This window comes from Pelecanus crispus, chromosome 4, assembly GCF_030463565.1.
Source record: "Pelecanus crispus isolate bPelCri1 chromosome 4, bPelCri1.pri, whole genome shotgun sequence".
NCBI classification, from domain to species: Eukaryota; Metazoa; Chordata; class Aves; order Pelecaniformes; family Pelecanidae; genus Pelecanus; species Pelecanus crispus.
The window spans coordinates 68,314,520-68,335,132 of NC_134646.1; the positions used below are offsets into that span (position 1 = coordinate 68,314,520).

General features: G+C 36.5%; 1 protein-coding gene across 5 annotated transcripts in view; it reads left to right on the forward strand.

Moving 5' to 3' along the window:
• KCNIP4 (potassium voltage-gated channel interacting protein 4) overlaps positions 1–17,693 on the forward strand; it is a 357,626-nt gene extending 339,933 nt beyond the window's left edge. For all 5 annotated transcript variants that reach the window (XM_075708933.1, XM_075708932.1, XM_075708930.1 and 2 more), the window contains 5 exons: positions 3,684–3,754; positions 10,052–10,159; positions 11,290–11,394; positions 11,727–11,789; positions 17,646–17,693. In XM_075708933.1, the coding sequence (XP_075565048.1) occupies positions 3,684–3,754; positions 10,052–10,159; positions 11,290–11,394; positions 11,727–11,789; positions 17,646–17,693 (395 nt within the window). The remainder of the gene's footprint in view (positions 1–3,683; positions 3,755–10,051; positions 10,160–11,289; positions 11,395–11,726; positions 11,790–17,645) is intronic.
• Positions 17,694–20,613: the final 2,920 nt, after the last annotated feature.

Genomic DNA, 20,613 nt, shown 5'->3' on the forward strand with positions numbered 1-20,613 from the left:
CTTCAGTGAAATACAGAAAAAGTTAGATTTTTAGCAGGGTAGGAAAGTATCAAATCCAGATAACTCACTTATCACTAACAGATGTTGTGGTGTACCAGTAACAGCATTTTTAGCTTTCTCAATAAAGCCATTTCAGAGATCTCAGCAAAGAGCACAGAGAAGTGACCATCAGAAGCTATCCGCTCCCTCTCCCCACCTTCCATGGCCTCCACGCAACGGCACACAGCCTTAGCAGTACATAAAGACAACACAAGCACAAACAAATATGAAAGCCTTAGGTAGTTTTCCTCAAAATTTCAGGAAAAATATTCAGTGGAAACAGCAGAAGAGCTGAATCTCCTTGGAAGAGTAACAGCTCACATCAGTATTCTTTAATTTTTGTGGGCCCGCTGTGACTTGAACTGTTTTGTGTAGGTTTTGTGCTGTTTTCTAGGTGCCTGTGTTGACTTTTGACATTTTCTGAGAGGTATGGGAGCCAAAGTCTATTCTTTCTTCCTCACGTTAGCCAAGGTATCTTCAAAGCCCAATTAATTGTCCTGATTTGCATATACCTGCATGCTAACAGCAGCGTAAGATCATCATATTTAAGTGTCTAGTTAAGCAGCTAGACTGGATACTTAAATCTTTGAATGTATTGCCAAAATATTGTGTGCAGCTGAGGCCTTTAAATTTCAATTGTACTTAAAATATTGGGTTTATGTATGTCTGAATATTAGAGAGGAAAAAAAAAGTTTGAAAGCTGTGTCCAAATTAAAACGTGTCATATATGTAGATCTGTGCCCAAATTGTCTATGTAATGCAAAGCCAGATACAGCATGATGTATCATTGTAATAATTTACATCTGAGCAAACAAATGATGTTGTGTAAGATTTTAAGCTTCAGGGTGACCAAGCAATCACCAAAAAGTGATTTTTCCAATGTCATCCAGCAAGTCACTTCACCAAGCGACTTTCAAGACTATCCAGGGTAAGGGACATGAGGAGCAGAAAGAGGATAAGGGAGCCACAGTAAGAGTAACAAAGGCGATGACACTGAACTGCAGTAAAATCAATATTTTTAAAAGGCAAAAGTAGCTTTGTAAAAAGTTTCCCATGCGAGAAAGGCACTCCAGTAACTTCTTTTTAGAAATACATGTGAATGAATAGGCCCCCTGTGTTCACGCAATGGATCACCTGAAACATAACAGGATTTGTTCTTCAGCCGGGCAGGTCATAGGTAAGAACCTGGACACTGAATAATTATTACACTTCTCCTCTGTTATGAACAGAACAGATTATGTTCATGGTTTGATATGGCATATTCTCAGATGTATAACAACTACCATTTTTTGTCTCTGATGTTTAAAATGCTTTAATGGTGTATTTCAAAGGAATTCTGATTTAATATCTGTTCCTGTCTCAACCTGTCAAAATATCAATTTAGCCTACTAGTTAGGATATCAGATCCCTGAAAAGAAAACATATTTTATTTAAAAAGTTAAGCTTTTGTCTAACATGATTAATGTTCAAGATTTAGGGGGGAGCGGGGTGGCAGAGGAGAATCACATTAAGTAGCTCTAACTAAAAGACTAGTGTACCTCATCCTGCAGTGTTTTTGAAGGCAAAATTTCAGACCAGAATTGCCTGAACAAACAACCCTGAAAAAGACCTCTGAAGTTTTTTTTTTTCAGAAGGGGTTACTAGGAAGAAAAGATTCTTCAACTAGAGATTTTTTTTCATATACCACCATACAGAAAGAGTAGTATATTGTATCATGTATGGGCAACAAACGATGAAAAAAACCTTTGTATTAGCCTTTGTGTTTTCTGTAAATCTACAGAAAATAATGAGGAATATTTCATATTTTAAGAAAGGAATACCAAGAGAATGGGAAGCTATTTAAAATTCAGTTTACAGTAATTATACCTCTATAATATGTTTTTTCCCTGAAGATGGTTTTTATAGTATGGTCTGTTGTATAACAAAAGTCTCAGTAGATTATAGAAAATATGACTATTAAAATCCTAAATATAAACTGAAGTCAACAAATTTACATTTTTCAGATAAAGTGGGAATTTTTCTGCTAGGCCATCCTTAAGCAATTACACTGATGACTGGATACATGGATGAATGAATGAATGTCTCAATAGTGTCTGGGGTTTTTTTAATTGTCTGAAAATGCATTAACAGACATAAGGTTTAAAGGTTGCAGAGGTTTTTTGTGTTACATTTATTTCACATCATATGAAATTAACATATTGAAGTAAGAACAGAGACTTTGCTTGCTAATATGAGGTCTGCATCTGTGAAATACTAAGTTTGGAGTTTTGGTGTATTTTGTTTCTTGGGGTCAAGGTGGCATTTCAGGTGACTGACCCAAGACTATCACTCAGTTTAATTCAAAACAGTATTTTGGGCTGTGACAAATAAAGGTTTTCAGGATTAATATGAAAGGTAAAATGATTCAGTGCCAAGAAATCAAAATAAGGCATCTCAGCGCTGACGACGTTTTTCCACGATGGGGGGAGGGTTGCCCTGCAAGGGGAACATAGATTTCATATCATTTCTCACTTTACTAAAAGTTTGTGGCGTTAATGTTAACTAACTTGAAATTAATGTAAACACAGGAAGTAGAAAGAGCAAAGCAACGAGTATTAACAGTAAACAATACCTCAGCCTACATTAATTGGCATGGTTTTGAGGGAGGGAAAAAGACGCTGAGGAAAGCTGACTGCCTATAACCCCAGCAACTTGTACCTCCCATCAGCAGAACAGTCCCCAGAGAAATTTTCCCTTTGCAGTGTATTACTCCTGGAGCAGGTTGTGCCCTTCAGAAGGCATTCAGTGGAAATGGAAAGATGGATCTTTACAAAAAACTTAGAGGCTTGGCATATTTATATTCATGCTGTCTTGTGTTTCTAAAATGAGTTGATATGCACTAGTCAGTAAGTTTGAAAAGTATACAACTAATTAGTGAAGGGATCGCTTGTTTAAGGTCACCTTTCAGAGTCTTATTGACCACTTCAGTTAGTCACAGCCTGTTTTTCCAAGGATTTTAAGCACCTAGCTCTCGTATGATGTTCATGGGAACTAAGCAGGAAACCAGCTTTAAGAATCGGCTTCTCTGGAGAGGATTTTCTCTCACCTGTGTGTGAGCACAGGACCCGAGCACAGCAGCAGCAGCTTTCGGACAAGATCATCTTCAACCTGGGTAACAGGCCTGTCTTCAGAGTAAAAATGATACGCCAGATGCACAGATGGTAGTGTCTGCTTCCCTCATTTAAAGTGAACAAATGAACACATTTTTCTTCTTTAACATGCGAGATAGATCCCCTGTCACGGTCATTTAACTGATAAAGTAGTGTTCCCATTAACACAGGTTGTTTCAGAGTACAATAACATGACTTCTTTGCTATTCATTCAGATATCAGTGATTAGTCGAAAGGGAAATGAAAATGAATAAAGATATTCTAGACTAGAATTTTAGATTTTCCGTTCCCAACTGAGCAGCTACCCACATACTTGCACTTATAATTTATCCCTTCTCCCCTGCCAAAAAAGAAGTTTAAACTGAATTGAAAATTTAGTCTTGCTATCAAATTTTGGTATCAAAATATATCTTGGTACCAAATCTTTTCATGGGATGAAATTAAATGAAAGAAGGTGTGCTTACTATGAATTATTTTTACTGTTTTAAATTGTAGATTCTACAACTTATGCACATTTTCTGTTTAATGCATTTGACACTGATCACAATGGATCTGTAAGTTTTGAGGTAAGTGATGCTGTTACTTCTTTCTCTGCAATTGAATATTTTGCCATTCTTTGTAATTAAGTCCAGTTTGGTGGCTTTTAGTATATAGCTCACATTATGAAAAATTTAGCTTATGTGGTTCAAGTTTCCCAATGTGTTAGCAAAAGCCATTGTTATTATTTTACAATTGTATATCCGAAAATGGCAACTCAGAGTGTGCTGCTATGTAATATTTTCATAAATCTGTTCATCTAAAAGCTAACCAAATTTATACGCAAGTTACATAAAATAATCCTTATCTTCCTCCCTGCTTCTGCAAGCTGAGAAGGACTCTGAGCTACAACTAATGTTATGGGGATGACTCAGCCAAAATAGGATTGCTCACATATTCTGTTAGTTTCCAGGAGGCTCTACAAAAAAAGGCTTTAAAGCAAAGGTATTTAAAAGCATAAGAGTTTGAATTTCATCCTTGTTCCATTTAACTGTCCAATCTGTTTTCAAAATTCTGCCTTTCCCTCCTAAGACTGATGTCATTGCCTGCAAAGGCTGATATCATCAATGCAATAACACGGTAAAAAGGGCAACTCACAGCAATAGTTTAGATGAAAACAGGGTGTACAAAAGACAGTGAAGGAGCTATTATTTTAAGCTACAGAATTAAAAAAAAAAAATCAGTTCTTTTGCAAAATGATATGTTTGTTTTGTCATGTTTTGCTTTGTTTTGTTTTGTTTATAATGGATGAATGATATCCTTACAACTTGAGATTGGATTGTGATAAATACACCTACTTTAAATTTGTTTAAATGTCCTATACATGTTTTTATGATTTACTTGAGTGAATGACGTTGTGAGGTCTTACAGAAATTTTTTTGAAAGCATTTTCATTGCTTTATTGTTGATGTAATATAGAAGGAGAAGCCTCACCAAGCAGGTGCACTGCGATCAGAAATCTATACCTCAACTGGGACTATAACCAGATCATTTTGTGCGGGATTTTTTGCATTTATTTAAAAAAACATGAACCCCATTTACTTTTTCCAGGCAGCTGAAATCAATGGGCTCCATGTGAAATTAGAAGCAGGAATGGAGGTTTTATTCACATCTTCTGTACATAGGCTAATTCTGCAGGGAATCCTTCTGGTCAAACCAGCAACAGCAGAGGCAATGAGAGAAAACATTTTTAGCATCAGTATTTCAGAAGTATTTCTGCTGTTATCATTAAGCATAATGAGAACAAAATAAACTTTTGTATCTCTTCTGGACTATTTGTTGACATTTGTATCTCAGACAGAAAGTCTTAAGAAATGCAGTAGATATGAAGCCCTTTTTAAGGGACTTGAATATCTCAAAGTGCAGGTCTGTGTGCAAAAAAATAATCAATATGCAACTACGCCATATCCTTTCTGTACCATTCCACACTCTAGCTTTCTAATTTCCATTAACAAAAAAACCAGCACAAACGACAGAGAAAAAGGGGGTGATTTAAAAATTTGGAGAATAAATAATCAATTCATCCCAGTTTACATTCTATATCAAAGTGTAGGAGTAAATACAATTTAATATAATGATGTATGATGAAAAACACTTTTTGGCCCTCTTCTATGTAAAAAGGACATGAAAATCTGAAATGTTACTGAAAGAATGTAGGTAAGAATTTTTTTTTTTGAGTGTTGAACTCTCCTTTTTCTAATGAAGCAGTGGTAGCTGGAGTTGTGGGGAAGAAGGGAGAGGGTATTTTTCCTAGCTTTTTGCTCTTTTTTTCCTCAAATTTTCAACCATCAACAATGAAGCATTAGACTTTAGCACTACTTAAACACACACCTTCATTGGATGAGATTGCTTGATGAGATTGCTATGTCCTTAGAGTTTTGTTGTACCTAGATCTGTATAATCTCTGGTGAGAGTCAGGCTCTCCAACTGAAGTATTTTACGCAGCATAAAAACAAACTTACGGAAACAAACTATCTGCTTGAACCTATCTCTCCTTATCCCATGATTGTATCTATTTTGAGACTAACATTTAAGTAGTTAAGCCAACTAGTTTTGCTTTAACATGAGGGACAAACAGAGTTTCAGAAAACCTAGTGATCTATTGAAGGGCTCTTTTGGCATATTAGTGAATGGTAGTTCTTTTTTCCAGCAGACAGAGACAGATGTGAAAGCAAGGTTTCCACTTCCTGCATAAATATTGTAACTGAACCAAAATGAAGATCTGTACCTCAAGGCTATTTACAGTCAGGAAGATTGAGGTTAATTAACTTCAGACATATAGTCAAAGGTAAAGCACATTGCTCCCACATGCAAATATCCAAATCAGTATCCTTAGTTTATTGTAGATGAATATTAAGGCTATTCTAAATGTGACCTTGATGAGAGGAAAGTCACTCAGTAATCCACCAGTTCTCAGTGCCTTAAAGTACAAAGCTGTTCTCAAATGCAAAGGAGATGTTTAAAGCTTTTTGTCATTTTTAATCAAAAACAAACTTGTATTTGTTTCTCAAAAAAAACAATTAATTCTTAGCAAAGTTGTTGGTGATTTTCTGATTGCTTTATTCCTTAATTGTTACCTGACAATTTTGCACTAATTAATTAACTAACAAGCATGTTAACTGACTTCTGTAGGAGAGTTCAGAATTAACCTACCTTGTTATGTCTTATTTTATGTCTTAAGATCAAACACAACTTTGGTATTTCACTAATAATAACAGTGATAAACAGTCATTGTCTCCAAGGCAGTAATATGAGGGCAGCAGTTTAACGAATATATCCAAGTGTGATTCTCTGTGTTCAATACAAAAAGCCCTGTAGGAAATGAGCTAATTTTTCTCAGACAGTGGTGATCTCATAAGCAGTTTAGTACCAGCTGGTGTAAAGCAGCTACAAAGAAATATATTCCCTTTTAACAGCAGCTCCTCCTCGGTGGCCTTTGTTTTACATGCACCAGGGCTCCACCACTTCTGTAACTAACGTTCATCACTTGATTCCTTTCCAAAATCCTAAGGGCTAAATCCAAAAACTGTTGTAGGTGCCTGCCTACCTACTTCTTCTGGCCTTGAACAAGACATAAAGGAACACATGATCAGGTGGAATATTTTTAAGCTTTCCTATGGTTTGAGACAGCACATGTTAAGCTTGTTAATTAATTTATTAATGAACTAGTTCTCCCCAAAGATTTACTGAGGAATAAAGCAATCAGAAAGTCATCAACAATCTTGCTGAGAGATAATTAATCACTGCTGGGAAACAAACAAACACGAGTTAATCCCAGATCACAACCAAAGGCTCTACATAGCTCTAGTGCAGAGCCGAAATGTGGGCAGGCTGTGATACTGAGCTCACAGAATCTCCAGTACAGGCGCAATGATGCTCCATTTTGCAACCTTTCAGTGAGACATCCCCCTTTCTGGCAGAATCAAAATTAGGCACAGAAGAGTTTGGTGTTTAATTGAGGTCTTCACAGGTTTTAGCACACTCAGCAGGAAGCCAGAAAGTTGGAAATAAGAAGCTGTGGAAAGGAGTAAAGGCAAGTACCAAAGCACATACTTCTGTGCTTGTAACTCTGCTGCCACAGATTGAAGAGACGCCTGACCTCGAGTCGTGTCTCAGTTCAGACCTCCTCTGGAGTTTTAGGCTCCTTTGTGACCCTAGATCAGATGCACCTCTCCTTAGGTGCACAGCTGAGCCGGACTGTCCCTCTCAGTGGACAGTGTTGGTATCTTTAGGGGATGTAAGTGTCCAAGCGGTACTGTGAATCTTGCTTCAAAAATAAATAGGCTCTAAAAGTAGAATCCCCCTCTCTCCAGAAATCAGATGTCTAAACCAGGAAGGAAGACACATCTGGGTACACTAACACTGTAATGGGGACTTGAGTTCATGCTCCGTGCTAAATGGTGTGCCTGATTCAAGTGTCACTCAGTTGTTGCTAACAAGCATATGGACAGATGCTCTCTGCGCTTAGCTGCTACCCTAAGTACTGTTGCTTTACTATGGCATTCTGCACTGGATTGCTAGCTTAACAGCTAGCATAGCTATAATGCTCCTGACACGCACATCAGCTTCCACCATGCAGAGCCTTTTTCTCTTTGAGGATCTAGCCCAAAATACCCTGTGGATTTAGCCTATGTCCATTGAATCCGATTTTCCCTTTCTATATGAGTTTATTGCTATGTTCTTAAATTACATGAAAGTAAGTATGTAGAAAAGATATCCCATCCTAACTGGTCTTTATTCAAGTCATCACAACTTCCTCCTATGATAAGTCCCTTTTATTGTTCTTGAGACTGGCTCGTGCACAGCACTCGGACAAAGGCAATGCACCCGAATGAACTATGTATGATTTCCAAACGTGTTGATGCAATATGGAAGGAGATGACCCACTCTTGCATAGGGACCCACTCTTGTTTAGAGCACACATCTAGAAGGTTTTGAGCTGTCTCAGCTTTTATAAGGGCATTCAGTCCTATGCAAACCAGCAGAAAGACAAGTTTTTTTGATACATGGTTTTTAACACCGATGGTAGAAGGGCAGCCTTGCAAATGAGGATTTAAATGATGCCAGGAAGCCAGCTAACATATGGGTAGTGTATCAAAGAAAGGAAGAAAGAGAAATAATCAGGAAAAGAAAAATAGATACAGTTTACATACAACAAATGCAAAAAATATTGCTGGTGCCAAATTAAGAATAAATTCAGAGTTCTGAAATATAATACTCTAAGAAAATAAAGTTATTGGAGACCTTTGCAAAGGACTTCAGGAAAAGCTATATGAAGAATGTAAAGCAGTGCAGAAGAGATGTAAAGAAATGGTACTGAATTAAAAAGGCTAATTGCTAATGCTGTAATGTGATCAAATCTGTTCTGAATTTCTTGAACATTTTAATACTTAATAGTACACTGTTAAAGAGCTGTTTGGAGATTTAACCCCATGACTCTCAATTAGTCATGGAGCTGTAGACAAGACAAGTTGAGCAAAACTCTTTCAAGATTCATGTATCCATTTACCCCAAAGGGCACATATACCAATAACACAGACATTTATGACAGACTAAGAAAACCCAGAGCATACCACTTGAATTGTTAAAAAGACTGAAGCTGTCAAAAGAGCTGTCTGTGCCTCCTAGACCATCTGAGGCCATGATACCTATGTATGCTTCACTGTATCGGGTATATTTATCTGACTGTGTGGTACATCAAACCTTTATAATGTATGTCTAACCTCAGTGAAGTCTTTTCCATTGTTCCTGTTTTAAGGAAATGCATAAACTTTGCTGGTGCTGATAAGAAAATTTTCAACTTTTATAGTCTCTGCTTTAATGTTACTCTAAGACTTTCTGTGTGTCTTTGCCAAAGATGTAGAAATGCACAATTAAATATAAGCTCTAGCCATATTCTGCTCAACCTATTATGGCAACAATTTCACAGATTTATGGGTTTACAAGCTTATCAAATAGAAAAAGGTGGAGGAGACAGGGAAAAAACCCCATTGTTTAAAAAAAAAGTTAACGTGCTAAGAAATACAGAAGACAGGTGATGACATATCCCAGCTGATATTTTCTCCAGTCTGGAAGATGCCAAATGTAAATGAGGTTTGTGCTCTCAAAAGAGTACTAATTATGAAACAAGAACCTGTAACCAAGTACTATATATAAATAATCTCAAAAGTCTTCTGATTTATTTCTGTGGAATAGCTTTACAGCAATAGAGCACTGGCAGGTCACAAAACCATTAGGGTGACACATGGACACATAATAAATACTATTCCCTATCATATTTCCAATAAAAGGTTTAAGTATTGAGGTGTACACGAAGTTCCAAATGTTGACTGCAGCAGATTGAGCTAAGAGGTCTGGGAACCACATATTCCACTTCCAACAAGGTATAGATTTAACAAGAATTTAACATTCCTTAGTAGATAGTTCTTCCAAAATTAGTCTAATTAATCTGTTAAGTAGATTAATCTAACTCCCGCTTAAGATTTTTTTTTGACCATTAAACCACGGGGATTGCTCTTCCCTGGTATTACCTTCAACAGCAACTGCTTAGACGGGGCATTTCAGAGGATAAATCCACCCACAGAAAATTGTGGCTTATTTTCTAGAAAATTACTCAATTTACTTCTTAATTATGACTGCAGCTTACAGTGCCTAGATTGTTAATTATTTAAATAATCAGTAATCCTTAACACTTACTGTGAAGCAAAAGAAAGAAACAACACATCTTTCCAGATTTCTGTTCTTCTGACAAATGCATTATTCTGGATTTCTGAGTGTTTGTGAAAAACTGCTCAATTCCAAACTGACAAGACCTTTTGTCTATTTAGGATTTTGTTATGGGTCTCTCAATTTTACTCCGAGGGACAGTACAGGAGAAACTGAACTGGGCTTTCAATTTGTATGATATAAATAAGGATGGATATATAACTAAAGAGGTAAGGTCTACTTTTCACATGAATCACTGAAACTAAATGTTGCGTATGTAAGTCCTGCTTTCAAAGAAGAATGGTTTCATTCTCAAATTAGAAATGTTAATAAATAAACATATAACTATTATGAAACTAGACATGCTAAAAATAAAGTAATTTCTCATTTTAAAGGTATATATAAAAATTTAAAAGGAAAAATCTTCACAGAAATTTTAAAAGGTCAGAATTCTGAATCTACAGAAACATTTGGCTTCAGCTTATGGCTATGTATTGGCACATGCAGTCACTAGAATAAAGTAGTTCAGTAGGCTATTTGGACAAACACGAATTAAGTAAGTGGGCCACAATTGTTACTCATTTTATAAATCTACTTCTAAAAATTTTTGCTCGAAACAGAATTTTTATAAAAAGATTCCTACATCTTTCACTCTGCAAGGATTTAAACACATACTTAAATTACAGTGGGACCAAATAAGTGCCTTCATAAAAATATATGTTTTTTCAAAATTGGGTCTTTATGTAAATATATATATATTACACTTATCATTTTACACTTGTAGAAAAACACTTTGTGATTATTATAAAAAGGAGATCTATAGAATAATTTCTTAGCATGCTGGCAGATTACGTTTTTTAAATTATTATTCTTACACTTTTCACAAGCCACTCTATTAAAAAAATCCAGAGCTTTTGATATAAAAGGAGGAGTCTTTGCATATGTGCAGGTGTGTGCATGGGTGTTTCTATTTTCTCTAGGGAAAACTCAATTGTAAGAAGCTGACGTGCTTTGACCATTCACTTGCTGTTACAGAACTTCTTTTCCCGTTTAGTTTTATTCACAAGACCTCAGGAAATTCTTTACACAATCCATGAACTTGCACATATTCTGAATCATTTAAAATCAAAATCATACATCTGCATCTATTTAAAAAGTTTATCTATGAAAGCTGAACTAACATGCTAGAATTTCTAGGAATATTGTAGTTCCTTCTTGAAGCTGTTCAGTCATAAAATAAGAGGCACAATCTCAAAATTTTTTGTAACATGTAAATCCTAAAAATCATTTATGTGTTCTGAGTCCAAGCAGTGTCTACAATGTACTTTACATTACACAGACATATTTTTTTTTTCTTCAGGAAATGCTTGATATCATGAAAGCAATATATGATATGATGGGGAAATGCACCTATCCTGTTCTCAAGGAGGATGCACCTAGACAACATGTGGAAACATTTTTCCAGGTGGGTCAGGTAACATAGGGAGCCAAAAAGACTCCTCTGTTACAGGTATGGAAAGATTTTCATCGTTGGAACAGTTTTGCATATCCTGACAATTTTGTAATCCTTTTTCTTCACTGTGGTTCCACCCCACATTTCTCAGATCTACTCATTACACCATGCTTTTTCAACTATAAGCTCCTTAAGCTTATTCTAGTATATAACTTAGTACAATTTTACAGCATTTTGGCCTGGTTGTTCCTAGGCTGATGCATAACTGAAATTAATAATAAAAAGGACTTGTTTTACACAGGATTTCAGGAGGATAAACATACATTCTTATTCTTTCTGAACAGAAAATGGACAAAAACAAAGATGGAGTAGTTACCATAGATGAATTCATCGAGAGCTGCCAGAAAGTAAGTACCCAGTGATAAGTATTGAACCTGTATCTGTTGGCTAATGCTATCCTAGTGCTACAGAGATTTCTGGAGTGACAGTGATGGTAAGCCTAATACCAGGGACAGCATTTTCCCAAGGTAGAGTATGTATGTACACAAAACGACTAAAAATGTAAATAAATTTGTGACCTGAATCTGTAGTAGACATGTTATATACAAGCTGTCATTGCTTATTAGAAAACTGTGTCTGCATCCCCTCTCTCTTTTAACAGCATTTTGTTTTTATTTGACAGCAAAAAGTTTCTTCACATTCAGCTAGATATTTATTTCTATCTTCTGCCCATGCTGGGGAACACATTCCTGTTACAACTGGCATCTAGTCATAGCAATAATAATAATATTGCTTGAAAATTTATTATCTATAGGATTGTTCCTCAAACAGCGAGTCATGACCTGCTGGAGACCTTAGAAGGGAGAGTGTAAGGAGCTTGCAAAGTGTCAGATGGCAGGAGTTAACAGCAGGCAAGTTTTCTCAAGGCAAGGGAGTGAGAACTGATTGTGATTATCAATTGCAAGTGTTTACACTGCCCAGGTGGCTGTTAATTTCCTTTAATGGCTGAAAGCAGCTCATTGCCTCTTGAGCCAGGAATGAGAATAAACTTCTGCAGCAGGAATTACAGCCTGTTTTCACTCCTTTGCCCTTCAGAAACTGGCTTGCTCTCAGACCAGGAGACAACATGAGGAAAGATAAGTTGTTTTTTTCAGAAATTTCAGGAACTGCTGTTAATTTGTCAGTTAAAGAACGCAAGAAAAAGAAACATGATATAGTACAAAATAATGATGACAAGTCTTTGGTATGATAAGAGGTTGTTATGTACTGTAGAGTGTCACATTAGGCTTAGTGATAAGGTAGGCTTGATTACATTATGCAAAATGATATGGCAAATAAAAGCAACGCTATTTGTTACAGTGCAAAATATATGGAATCATAGTAGTGTTCTGCTGATACTTCAGCCTTGTCCAGGCTGACTCTGATTAATATGAAGCCAACACAGACCAGCAATACAGCCTGTGTTATTGCTTCTTATACCAAGAAGACAGTAGTAGACAAGAGACAGGAGATAGCAAGATAAATGTGGTTAGTGAGTGATAGATTTATAACCATTTGGAATAGGGAAAGCTGGTCAGGAAATAGCAAAGATGCTCTAAAGTTGGTAGATTTTGATATGCGTTTGTAGTTATTCTTTGGGATTGCTCTCATGAGCACAGCTATCTAGTAAGTGATTCTCTGATTGATTTTAATCCACTGCTTTTGGGGGATGAAAGACAGACAAGAGCTATTCTAACTGTGGTTGTTCTGTATATCCTTAGCAATGGGTACTGAACAGTGTCTGATCTGTCAGGAATGCTCTACTGCATTGACCATAGTTCTAGCTTGTCAATCTTGTTCAGTACCAATGAAAGGCATTTGCTCTGCTAAAGCTGAATGATCATCAGAAAGAGAGGTGAGATTTATTTCCCAGCTGAGGTCTGCAGAGTTCTGGAAATTAAATGAAAGATTAATCTGGATATAACAGCCTTTATGGTGATGGGCTGAGTGATTAATTTACAAAGAAATTAGTACCTTCAGTAAGGAATTGACTTCTCTCCTTTTCCAATGTGATTCACAGTTTCTCAGTTCTGTTAGAAAACTTATTTATCTCTTCTGAGTATTCAGAATACATGTGAGAGAGATGCTCTCTAAACCGCTACATGACAGAGACCCCATTCTCATCTTGCCACTTACCTCACCTTTACTTGCTTTTAACTTCAAGGATGGCAGTGTTTTTTGATACAAAAAGTATCTCGCTGCCTAATTTTTTGTCTCTTTACCTACTAAGACCTGTTACTCTACTAAGACCTCTGAGCTGCAAAGTGTGTAATTAATGTTTTTATCAAGATTTGGTTTCAGAAATGAGATTTGGGGTCAGGATTCAATCCAAGTCCTTCAAGAAACTTGATTCAGGAGTTAATGTGGCTTCAGCCTTTTCGGGATTACATTTTTCACAAAGGACAGTAGTGGCTGCTTCCTCTTAAGACACAGCTGTAGGAAAACCTTTTTTTAACATCCTAATGGGTATGACACTGATTGAAAAAGGTAAGGTTCAGGCTCCTTTCTTTCCACAGCATGCAGTGAGCTTCGTCACTCCAGTAGCAAAGAGTCTCATCTTTCATGAGCATTTAACAATGCCAAAAGTAAAATTTAATGAATCTGTGATCCTTCCTGTAATAAATCTGCCTGTGCTTTAGACCTGCCATGCAATATTTTTATGTTTTCCATATGTTCTTGTGTTATGGAAAAACAGTGGTTATTGTTATTGACCTTCATTGTCTCTCTTCCAAGCTGTAAAGTACTCATTTATTCAGTTTTTCCTCTGAGGGAAGCCAGTCCACACCTTTAATCACCCTCGCCCCTCCCTCTAGACCAATGCTAGTTTTACTATTACCTTTGGTTTACCAGGATCAGGACATTCAGGACAGGAGCGCAGCACACCTGCTGCTCCCTAGGCTTTAGCAGCTATGGTGGCTTCCTCATCTACAAACCCTCCTTTGGTATTAAGGCTGATGTTACAGCACCTCTGCTCAAAACCTTCCCTGCCGGTTTGCATAACAAATGACTGCACCTCAGACCTTGGAATGGGAATGCCCATTGATGAACATAGCAGCCAGCAACTGGTGCACCTGAAAACATGTTAAAGGTATACAGAGGATATGTTTTCCAGCTCAAGCTGCGAGATTAGAGTCAAAACAGTGCCAAGAGAGAAGCACTACAAAAAAACCCTCAAGCAAACTAAAAGCTTAGATCCCCTCCAGTCTGCATCTTAAAACAGACTAGAGGCCTGTTCTGCCAGGGAAAGGCTGCATGAGCCTTTTCTTTGAATGATCTCTTAGGCAAGAGTTGCCAGCCTCTGAGAACTGCCATTCCTCTATTTTGAGTTGGAAGACAAATTAGTGGGTCTTACTAGTGTATCCCTTTTACTGGTGTTTTGTCATAACTAAGGAAAGCATGGCATGCTTACTTTAAGAGCAAAAGGAAAGATAGCAGAGTACATTTGAATACAGATACTCCACTTCAGGTTCCTGGGATAGGGGCCTGAGATTTTTTTTGTAGTATCAAGAGCCTCTGGTGTGTTCTTAAACACTCATTCTACACGTATGTGCCTTTTAAAAATCACCTCCTTGTGCTGAGTAGTGGTTTGGCACAACTACCGATGCAGTAACACTGTACAGCCTGGGGTATACAGCATGGTCAAGACTTAATTCACAGTCCCAATGCAAAGAATGGCCTGTCCATTCGCGGAGTGTTAAGCAGTTACATAGGGAATTACAGAGCATTCAGGCTCTGAGCGTGGTCTTCTCTGGTCAGTGGGTATAAGGACCTATCTTTGCCATGATTAAGTGAGGGCATCCTCCCCTCATCCTCCCTTGGTCTTGGACAGGGCATGTGTATGACCTGATTCCGCTGCCCTCCCTACCCCACCTACCCATGTGCTTGAATACCAGTCTGCCATCCAGACTCCAGGAGTCTCCCTGCTCCCACAGCAGAAATGGACTAGCCTGCCCTAGGTATGCTGGACTGAGTCCCAGAAAGTGGCTGCTGGCTGACCCTACCAAATAGCAGAGATAGGTCTCGGGAAACAGCAAGGGCTAGGCGCTACCCAGTTCCTCACCTGCCTCCTTTCACTGCTTGGTGCTGGTGGAAAATGGTCTGACTCGGGCACTACTTCATACCTACAGCTGCACCATGAAGAACAGAGGCAAAGGACCAAGGTGTGCACAGGTGAATGCCAGGGTGAATGACTTAAAGCTCCTTCTGATAATGATAAAAAGGCTTCTGGGATAGCTATTTTCTGCAGGAGTAAGCCATTCCATACACAACGCTGATGGGTTGGGCTAGCTTGAAAACAAAGTAGCAGGCTCAAACTTCAGTAGGAAAAGAACCTCAAAGTTGGCTTGAAGTTAGCTCAGATCTGGCAAAGCTCATTCATCCATGTTTTGTGCTTCATACGGACTATGCTTCATATGCACTAATACCTCCTAATGCCTTGTACTAGGAATCATTAAACAAATTATTATGAAAAACTGTTTAGAAAAATGTACTGAAAAAAGAGGCAAATGAGAAAGATGTGCTTGCCAAAGAAGTCTAAGGCATCTGCTTTTTTTTTTTTTTTTTTTTGAAGATGGGGAAAAAAGGCTACGAACAGTCACCCTGTTCCAAATATTATGACAAAGCTATACTTTCTTGTGAAGATTCTTCCCATTTGACTGACTAAAGGAGGGACATTTGGAAGTCTTCTGTATAGAAACAGCAAATTTCAGAAATACAGAGCTGATTTTAGAAAAATACTAGTTTCCTTAGTGATGATACATATATTAGAAAATTGGTAGGAAGTGTCAAAACACTGTTTCTAAATTAAGAACATGTTGTTTGCTTTGTACATTTGCTGAGCTTAGTTGCCAATGTATATACAAAAGCATTTATAAATAATTAGATGTCAAGTGATTCCAGTTAAACCAAACTTTAACCTTACATTAGTCAGTGATCTTCAATGTTATACTGATGTTTCAAAACAATGCAGTGGGAAAAAGTTAGTTTATTTTAATTTTCAGTAATTTAATATAGTAAATTTCCTATACAAACTTTCTAAGCATTAACTTACATAGCACATTTCTTGAAATTTAATATAGTAAATTTCCTATACAAACTTTCTAAGCATTAACTTACATAGCACATTTCTTGAAATTACATATCATTGCTTTCATAAGTTAGTTTATCAGCACAAAATAGTGCGCAGATCACTTCTTACTTGAGATGACATGGAATCAAAGATTAAAACACCACTGTGCATGTTTCATAACACAAATTACGAAAATTATTCAGATTTGTAATTTTCTACGAAGCAAATCACCCACTATACTGAAGAGTGAATAATTTAACTGGAAATTGATATGTATTATTGGAACAATAAATGAAGGCCTACATACCTATCAGTAGTGGAGAATACTATGAGATAACCTTTCTAAGAAGTGGGGTTTTTATGCCTCTGTTGAAACTTCCTAAAATATTCTAATAAATTCAGTCTTTTTATTCACTAGAATTAAAGGTGGCTAGATTACCTCTCAAGAAAGTACTAAATGATGTGCATTCAGATTAAAAAAGAGGATCATTACAGTGGAGACCAGCAGATGCTAAATGAGCATGTAATATACTCTTGTATTGTGTATATATTGTGTTGTGCAACCAACTGTTGATCCAGAAGTGCCACCAAATATGGGCTACTACAAGTAAACTTTTTCTTCTACACACTGAAAGGTAAATGTTACCAAAGAGTGTTGCTGTGATACTTGCGGAATTGACTGATTCTTCAGTTCATACAAAGATGCACACTTAAATCTATTTTATTTTGGAGTCATCCCTAGCTATGCAACACGATGCCCTAGGATTGCAAAAATGCTCCTGTGCATGATAAGCAGGACTAGCAATTTCATGTACAGATTCACACTTTGGATACAACAATTATTCCTTGAGTATTGTCTATATGTATTTTGTTATATTGGATATAAACCTACAACTTCTGAAATGCTGCAGACTGAATTTTCTTAACATGCTATTGCATTCTTGACAGCATAGTTTTGGTTTAATTAATATATACAAAAAACTATTTAAGCATAGACCCATTAACAGCCTTTTTCTGCTAATTTCTCCAAACAAGCTGAAAAATAATGTTCTCATTAACTAAAATACAGTTAGTTCTACCCAATTTCACTATAGATATTTGCCAACTACATTTGTAATGGTGTATGATTTCTGTTTTTTTGTTGTCTTTTTTACAGGATGAGAATATAATGCGATCCATGCAGCTCTTTGAAAATGTGATTTAATGAAGACATTAGGTCTACAACTAATGGACAAATATGAGCTATTCTGCAACATTATCTAAAACATGGATTTCCCACTTTATCATAAATAAAATTACTCAGCTTTACACTGAGACATGTATTATGCAAATAATTTTTTTTATTAAAACTTTTCCCCAAAAAAAACTTTCTAGATTATACAATTTAGCACTTCAGCAGTGGCTACTTAGTTAACAAGATTGTCCTGAAAAGTCAGGTTTTCACTCCAAACCCAAACAAAATAAGAACTGACATTATACAGCTTTATAATCATTCCAGCCCATAAATAAAATAGATACTATCACAAGGAGATTAAATAAATACTCTTACTTTTGCTACTCATTTGTACTGGATTAAGCTCCAGGTGTTTGAGTGTATTTCTTAAATCTTAGCTACTAATTTATACAGAGGCATTACCATGTATTTTCTTTTCACATTTATATGGTGTAGTCCTCATTTTTTAATAATACTTTGAGTTAAAGTGCTATAATAAATGTGCAATGCACATCTTGCTGTAATTGCCTTCCACCTTTGACTTGCTTTTCTCTTCAAAAAAAAAAACAAACCCCAACCTCCAAACCTAACAAAATAGATAATGTGAGAGGAAGAACTGTTATAGAAAAAAAAAAAAAAAATTACTTATAGGTAGCTTTACTCCCTAACAAATCTGAGTAAGCTTCTATCAATCACACTTACCTAGCAAATCTGCATTTAATTTGTCATGACATGAGCATCAGGAGTCCTACATACTGTATTTCTAATTCTTCTTGGACATGTCCGCAAAGTTCTTTGCTTAAAATTAAGGATCTTCTGACTTTGAATTTTTCATGACAAAACCTTAACTGGAGCCTAACACTGTTTTCATGAGTACATGTCTTTCTGCCTTTAATGAAGAAAAAGGCATGAACTTCTTTTGAAACTTCCATCCCAATTCAGTGCTCAGAATGAGTATCACTATGTAGTAACACCTACTACTAACTGCTAGACAGGCTAATACCTGTTTCAGCTTTTTGTAATACCTTTAATTAGGAGAGAGAATCAGAAAAAATTGGAAACTTCAGCTGTATATCATCATCTATATGTGATATAACTGCATTACCTTTTTTTAGGATCATTTCTTCATTAAGATTGGAGCTACCTTAATTCTGAACCTAGAAAGATCTTTCTAAGAAAGTGTGTACCTAAAATATACTGCCCCTCCCATGTAATATTTAAGATATATTGTCCACAGAGTTTATGCCAATACTTCAAAATAGGTGAAATGCTATCAAAGGTAGGCCACTCTTCATTGTGACATTGCTGCAGAAAGGGGATTAATGAAGTAGAAAGAATGTTGCAAGCATTCTCTTGCAAAAATAAATCAGGTATCTATTCTGGTGTAGAGATGGGATGTTAGAGGCATGTTGAAGGCTGCTCTGCTATCACCAGTGTAGGATAAGAGTAGTACAATACATGTACACCTGAAATCTGCTGTAGCATGTTTGTGTAAACTAAATGTGCACATTTTGTAAAAAAAAAAAAAATAAAGTAAACATGAAGAAAAAAAAACAGCATGATCAATTTTTTTGAGTTGTTAAACAAATACTTGTATTTCTTCAAATTAAACATTTTTGCCAACAAAATTAATTTTTTAAAAAAGCTTAAATACATATATCTTGACTTAGCACAGTTCTGATCTCAGCAGAGACCTTAGCACAGTCCTGAAGTAAATTTAATTTAGCCAAGCAGTGGTAATTTTCCAAAAATTCTGAAACTGCTTTCACATGACAGACTTTTTTGACACCCTATTCAACAGCATCTTTTGATGACCAAAAAAAACACCCCACCCTTCCAACAACTTTAAACTCCAGAACTGAATTTTCCTCAGGGGAAAAAGTTCTATGGCAAATTTTGTTACTTCAGTCAGCTCTCCCTCACAGAGTAACTCAAATACCCATAACAACATGAACCCTGAACAGTATTTATTACAAGACCTGTTAGGATTATTTTGCCATCAAGTTCAAATACATTCATGGACAAATGCTGCACCCTACAAGGTTTGACAGCCAGGTAAGCTCACTTCTGCAATGTTTTTATTCTCTTTAACTGATATATTTTTCATAGCTTCCACATTCAGAAGTTTATTAGCTTTGTCTGTAGCTGAATTCACAAGCTAGTCCCAAGCATATCTGTGCCATTACAGAACTCAATGCGAAGGGAGCACAGTGTAAATACTCCAAAGTTGCCTCCTAAATCTAGCTTGCATTCAGTAGGCCCAAAGCTAACTGGAACTAATTAGTTGAGCAAAACCTAGGCTGTGGCTCTATGGAGCAACCTGATGCCCCTGCACTGTATCCTCCAGAGCCTCTCCAGCTTCTTAAAACAATGTGCTGAGAATGCACTTGGCAAGTTCAGTTTTGCACCATATGCTCCCTGTTTAGTGCATTCAGCTTCATACCTTTAAACACTGACTCTCAAGAAGTCTAGATGAGTTCTCATAGTTCTACATCTAACCCAGTAAGTCCTGATGAAGCCAAACTACATCCATCTGTGCCTGTGGCACAAATTAAGTTACAGGTTTCAAAAGTGGGTATACATATGTAATTTAACACCAAGTTAGTTAGTATTTAAGTAATTACAACCAAATTACTTTGTATCACACAAATGTACAAAACATATTACACACTGCAGATCTGTTAAAGGAAACTGTAATTTACAACAAAATAAGAATCAATATTTACTCTACTTTTGAAATAACAGCAAATTAGTCAGTGTCATTGTAATCACAATGCACATGCAAATAGCAGCCAATACAGACAGAATTATTTTAAATAGTCTTCCACAATTACATATTCACAAACTGATAGGACTTTTCCCATTCTCCATCATACTAAAGAATTGTGATTATTTTAAGAGAATATGTCAT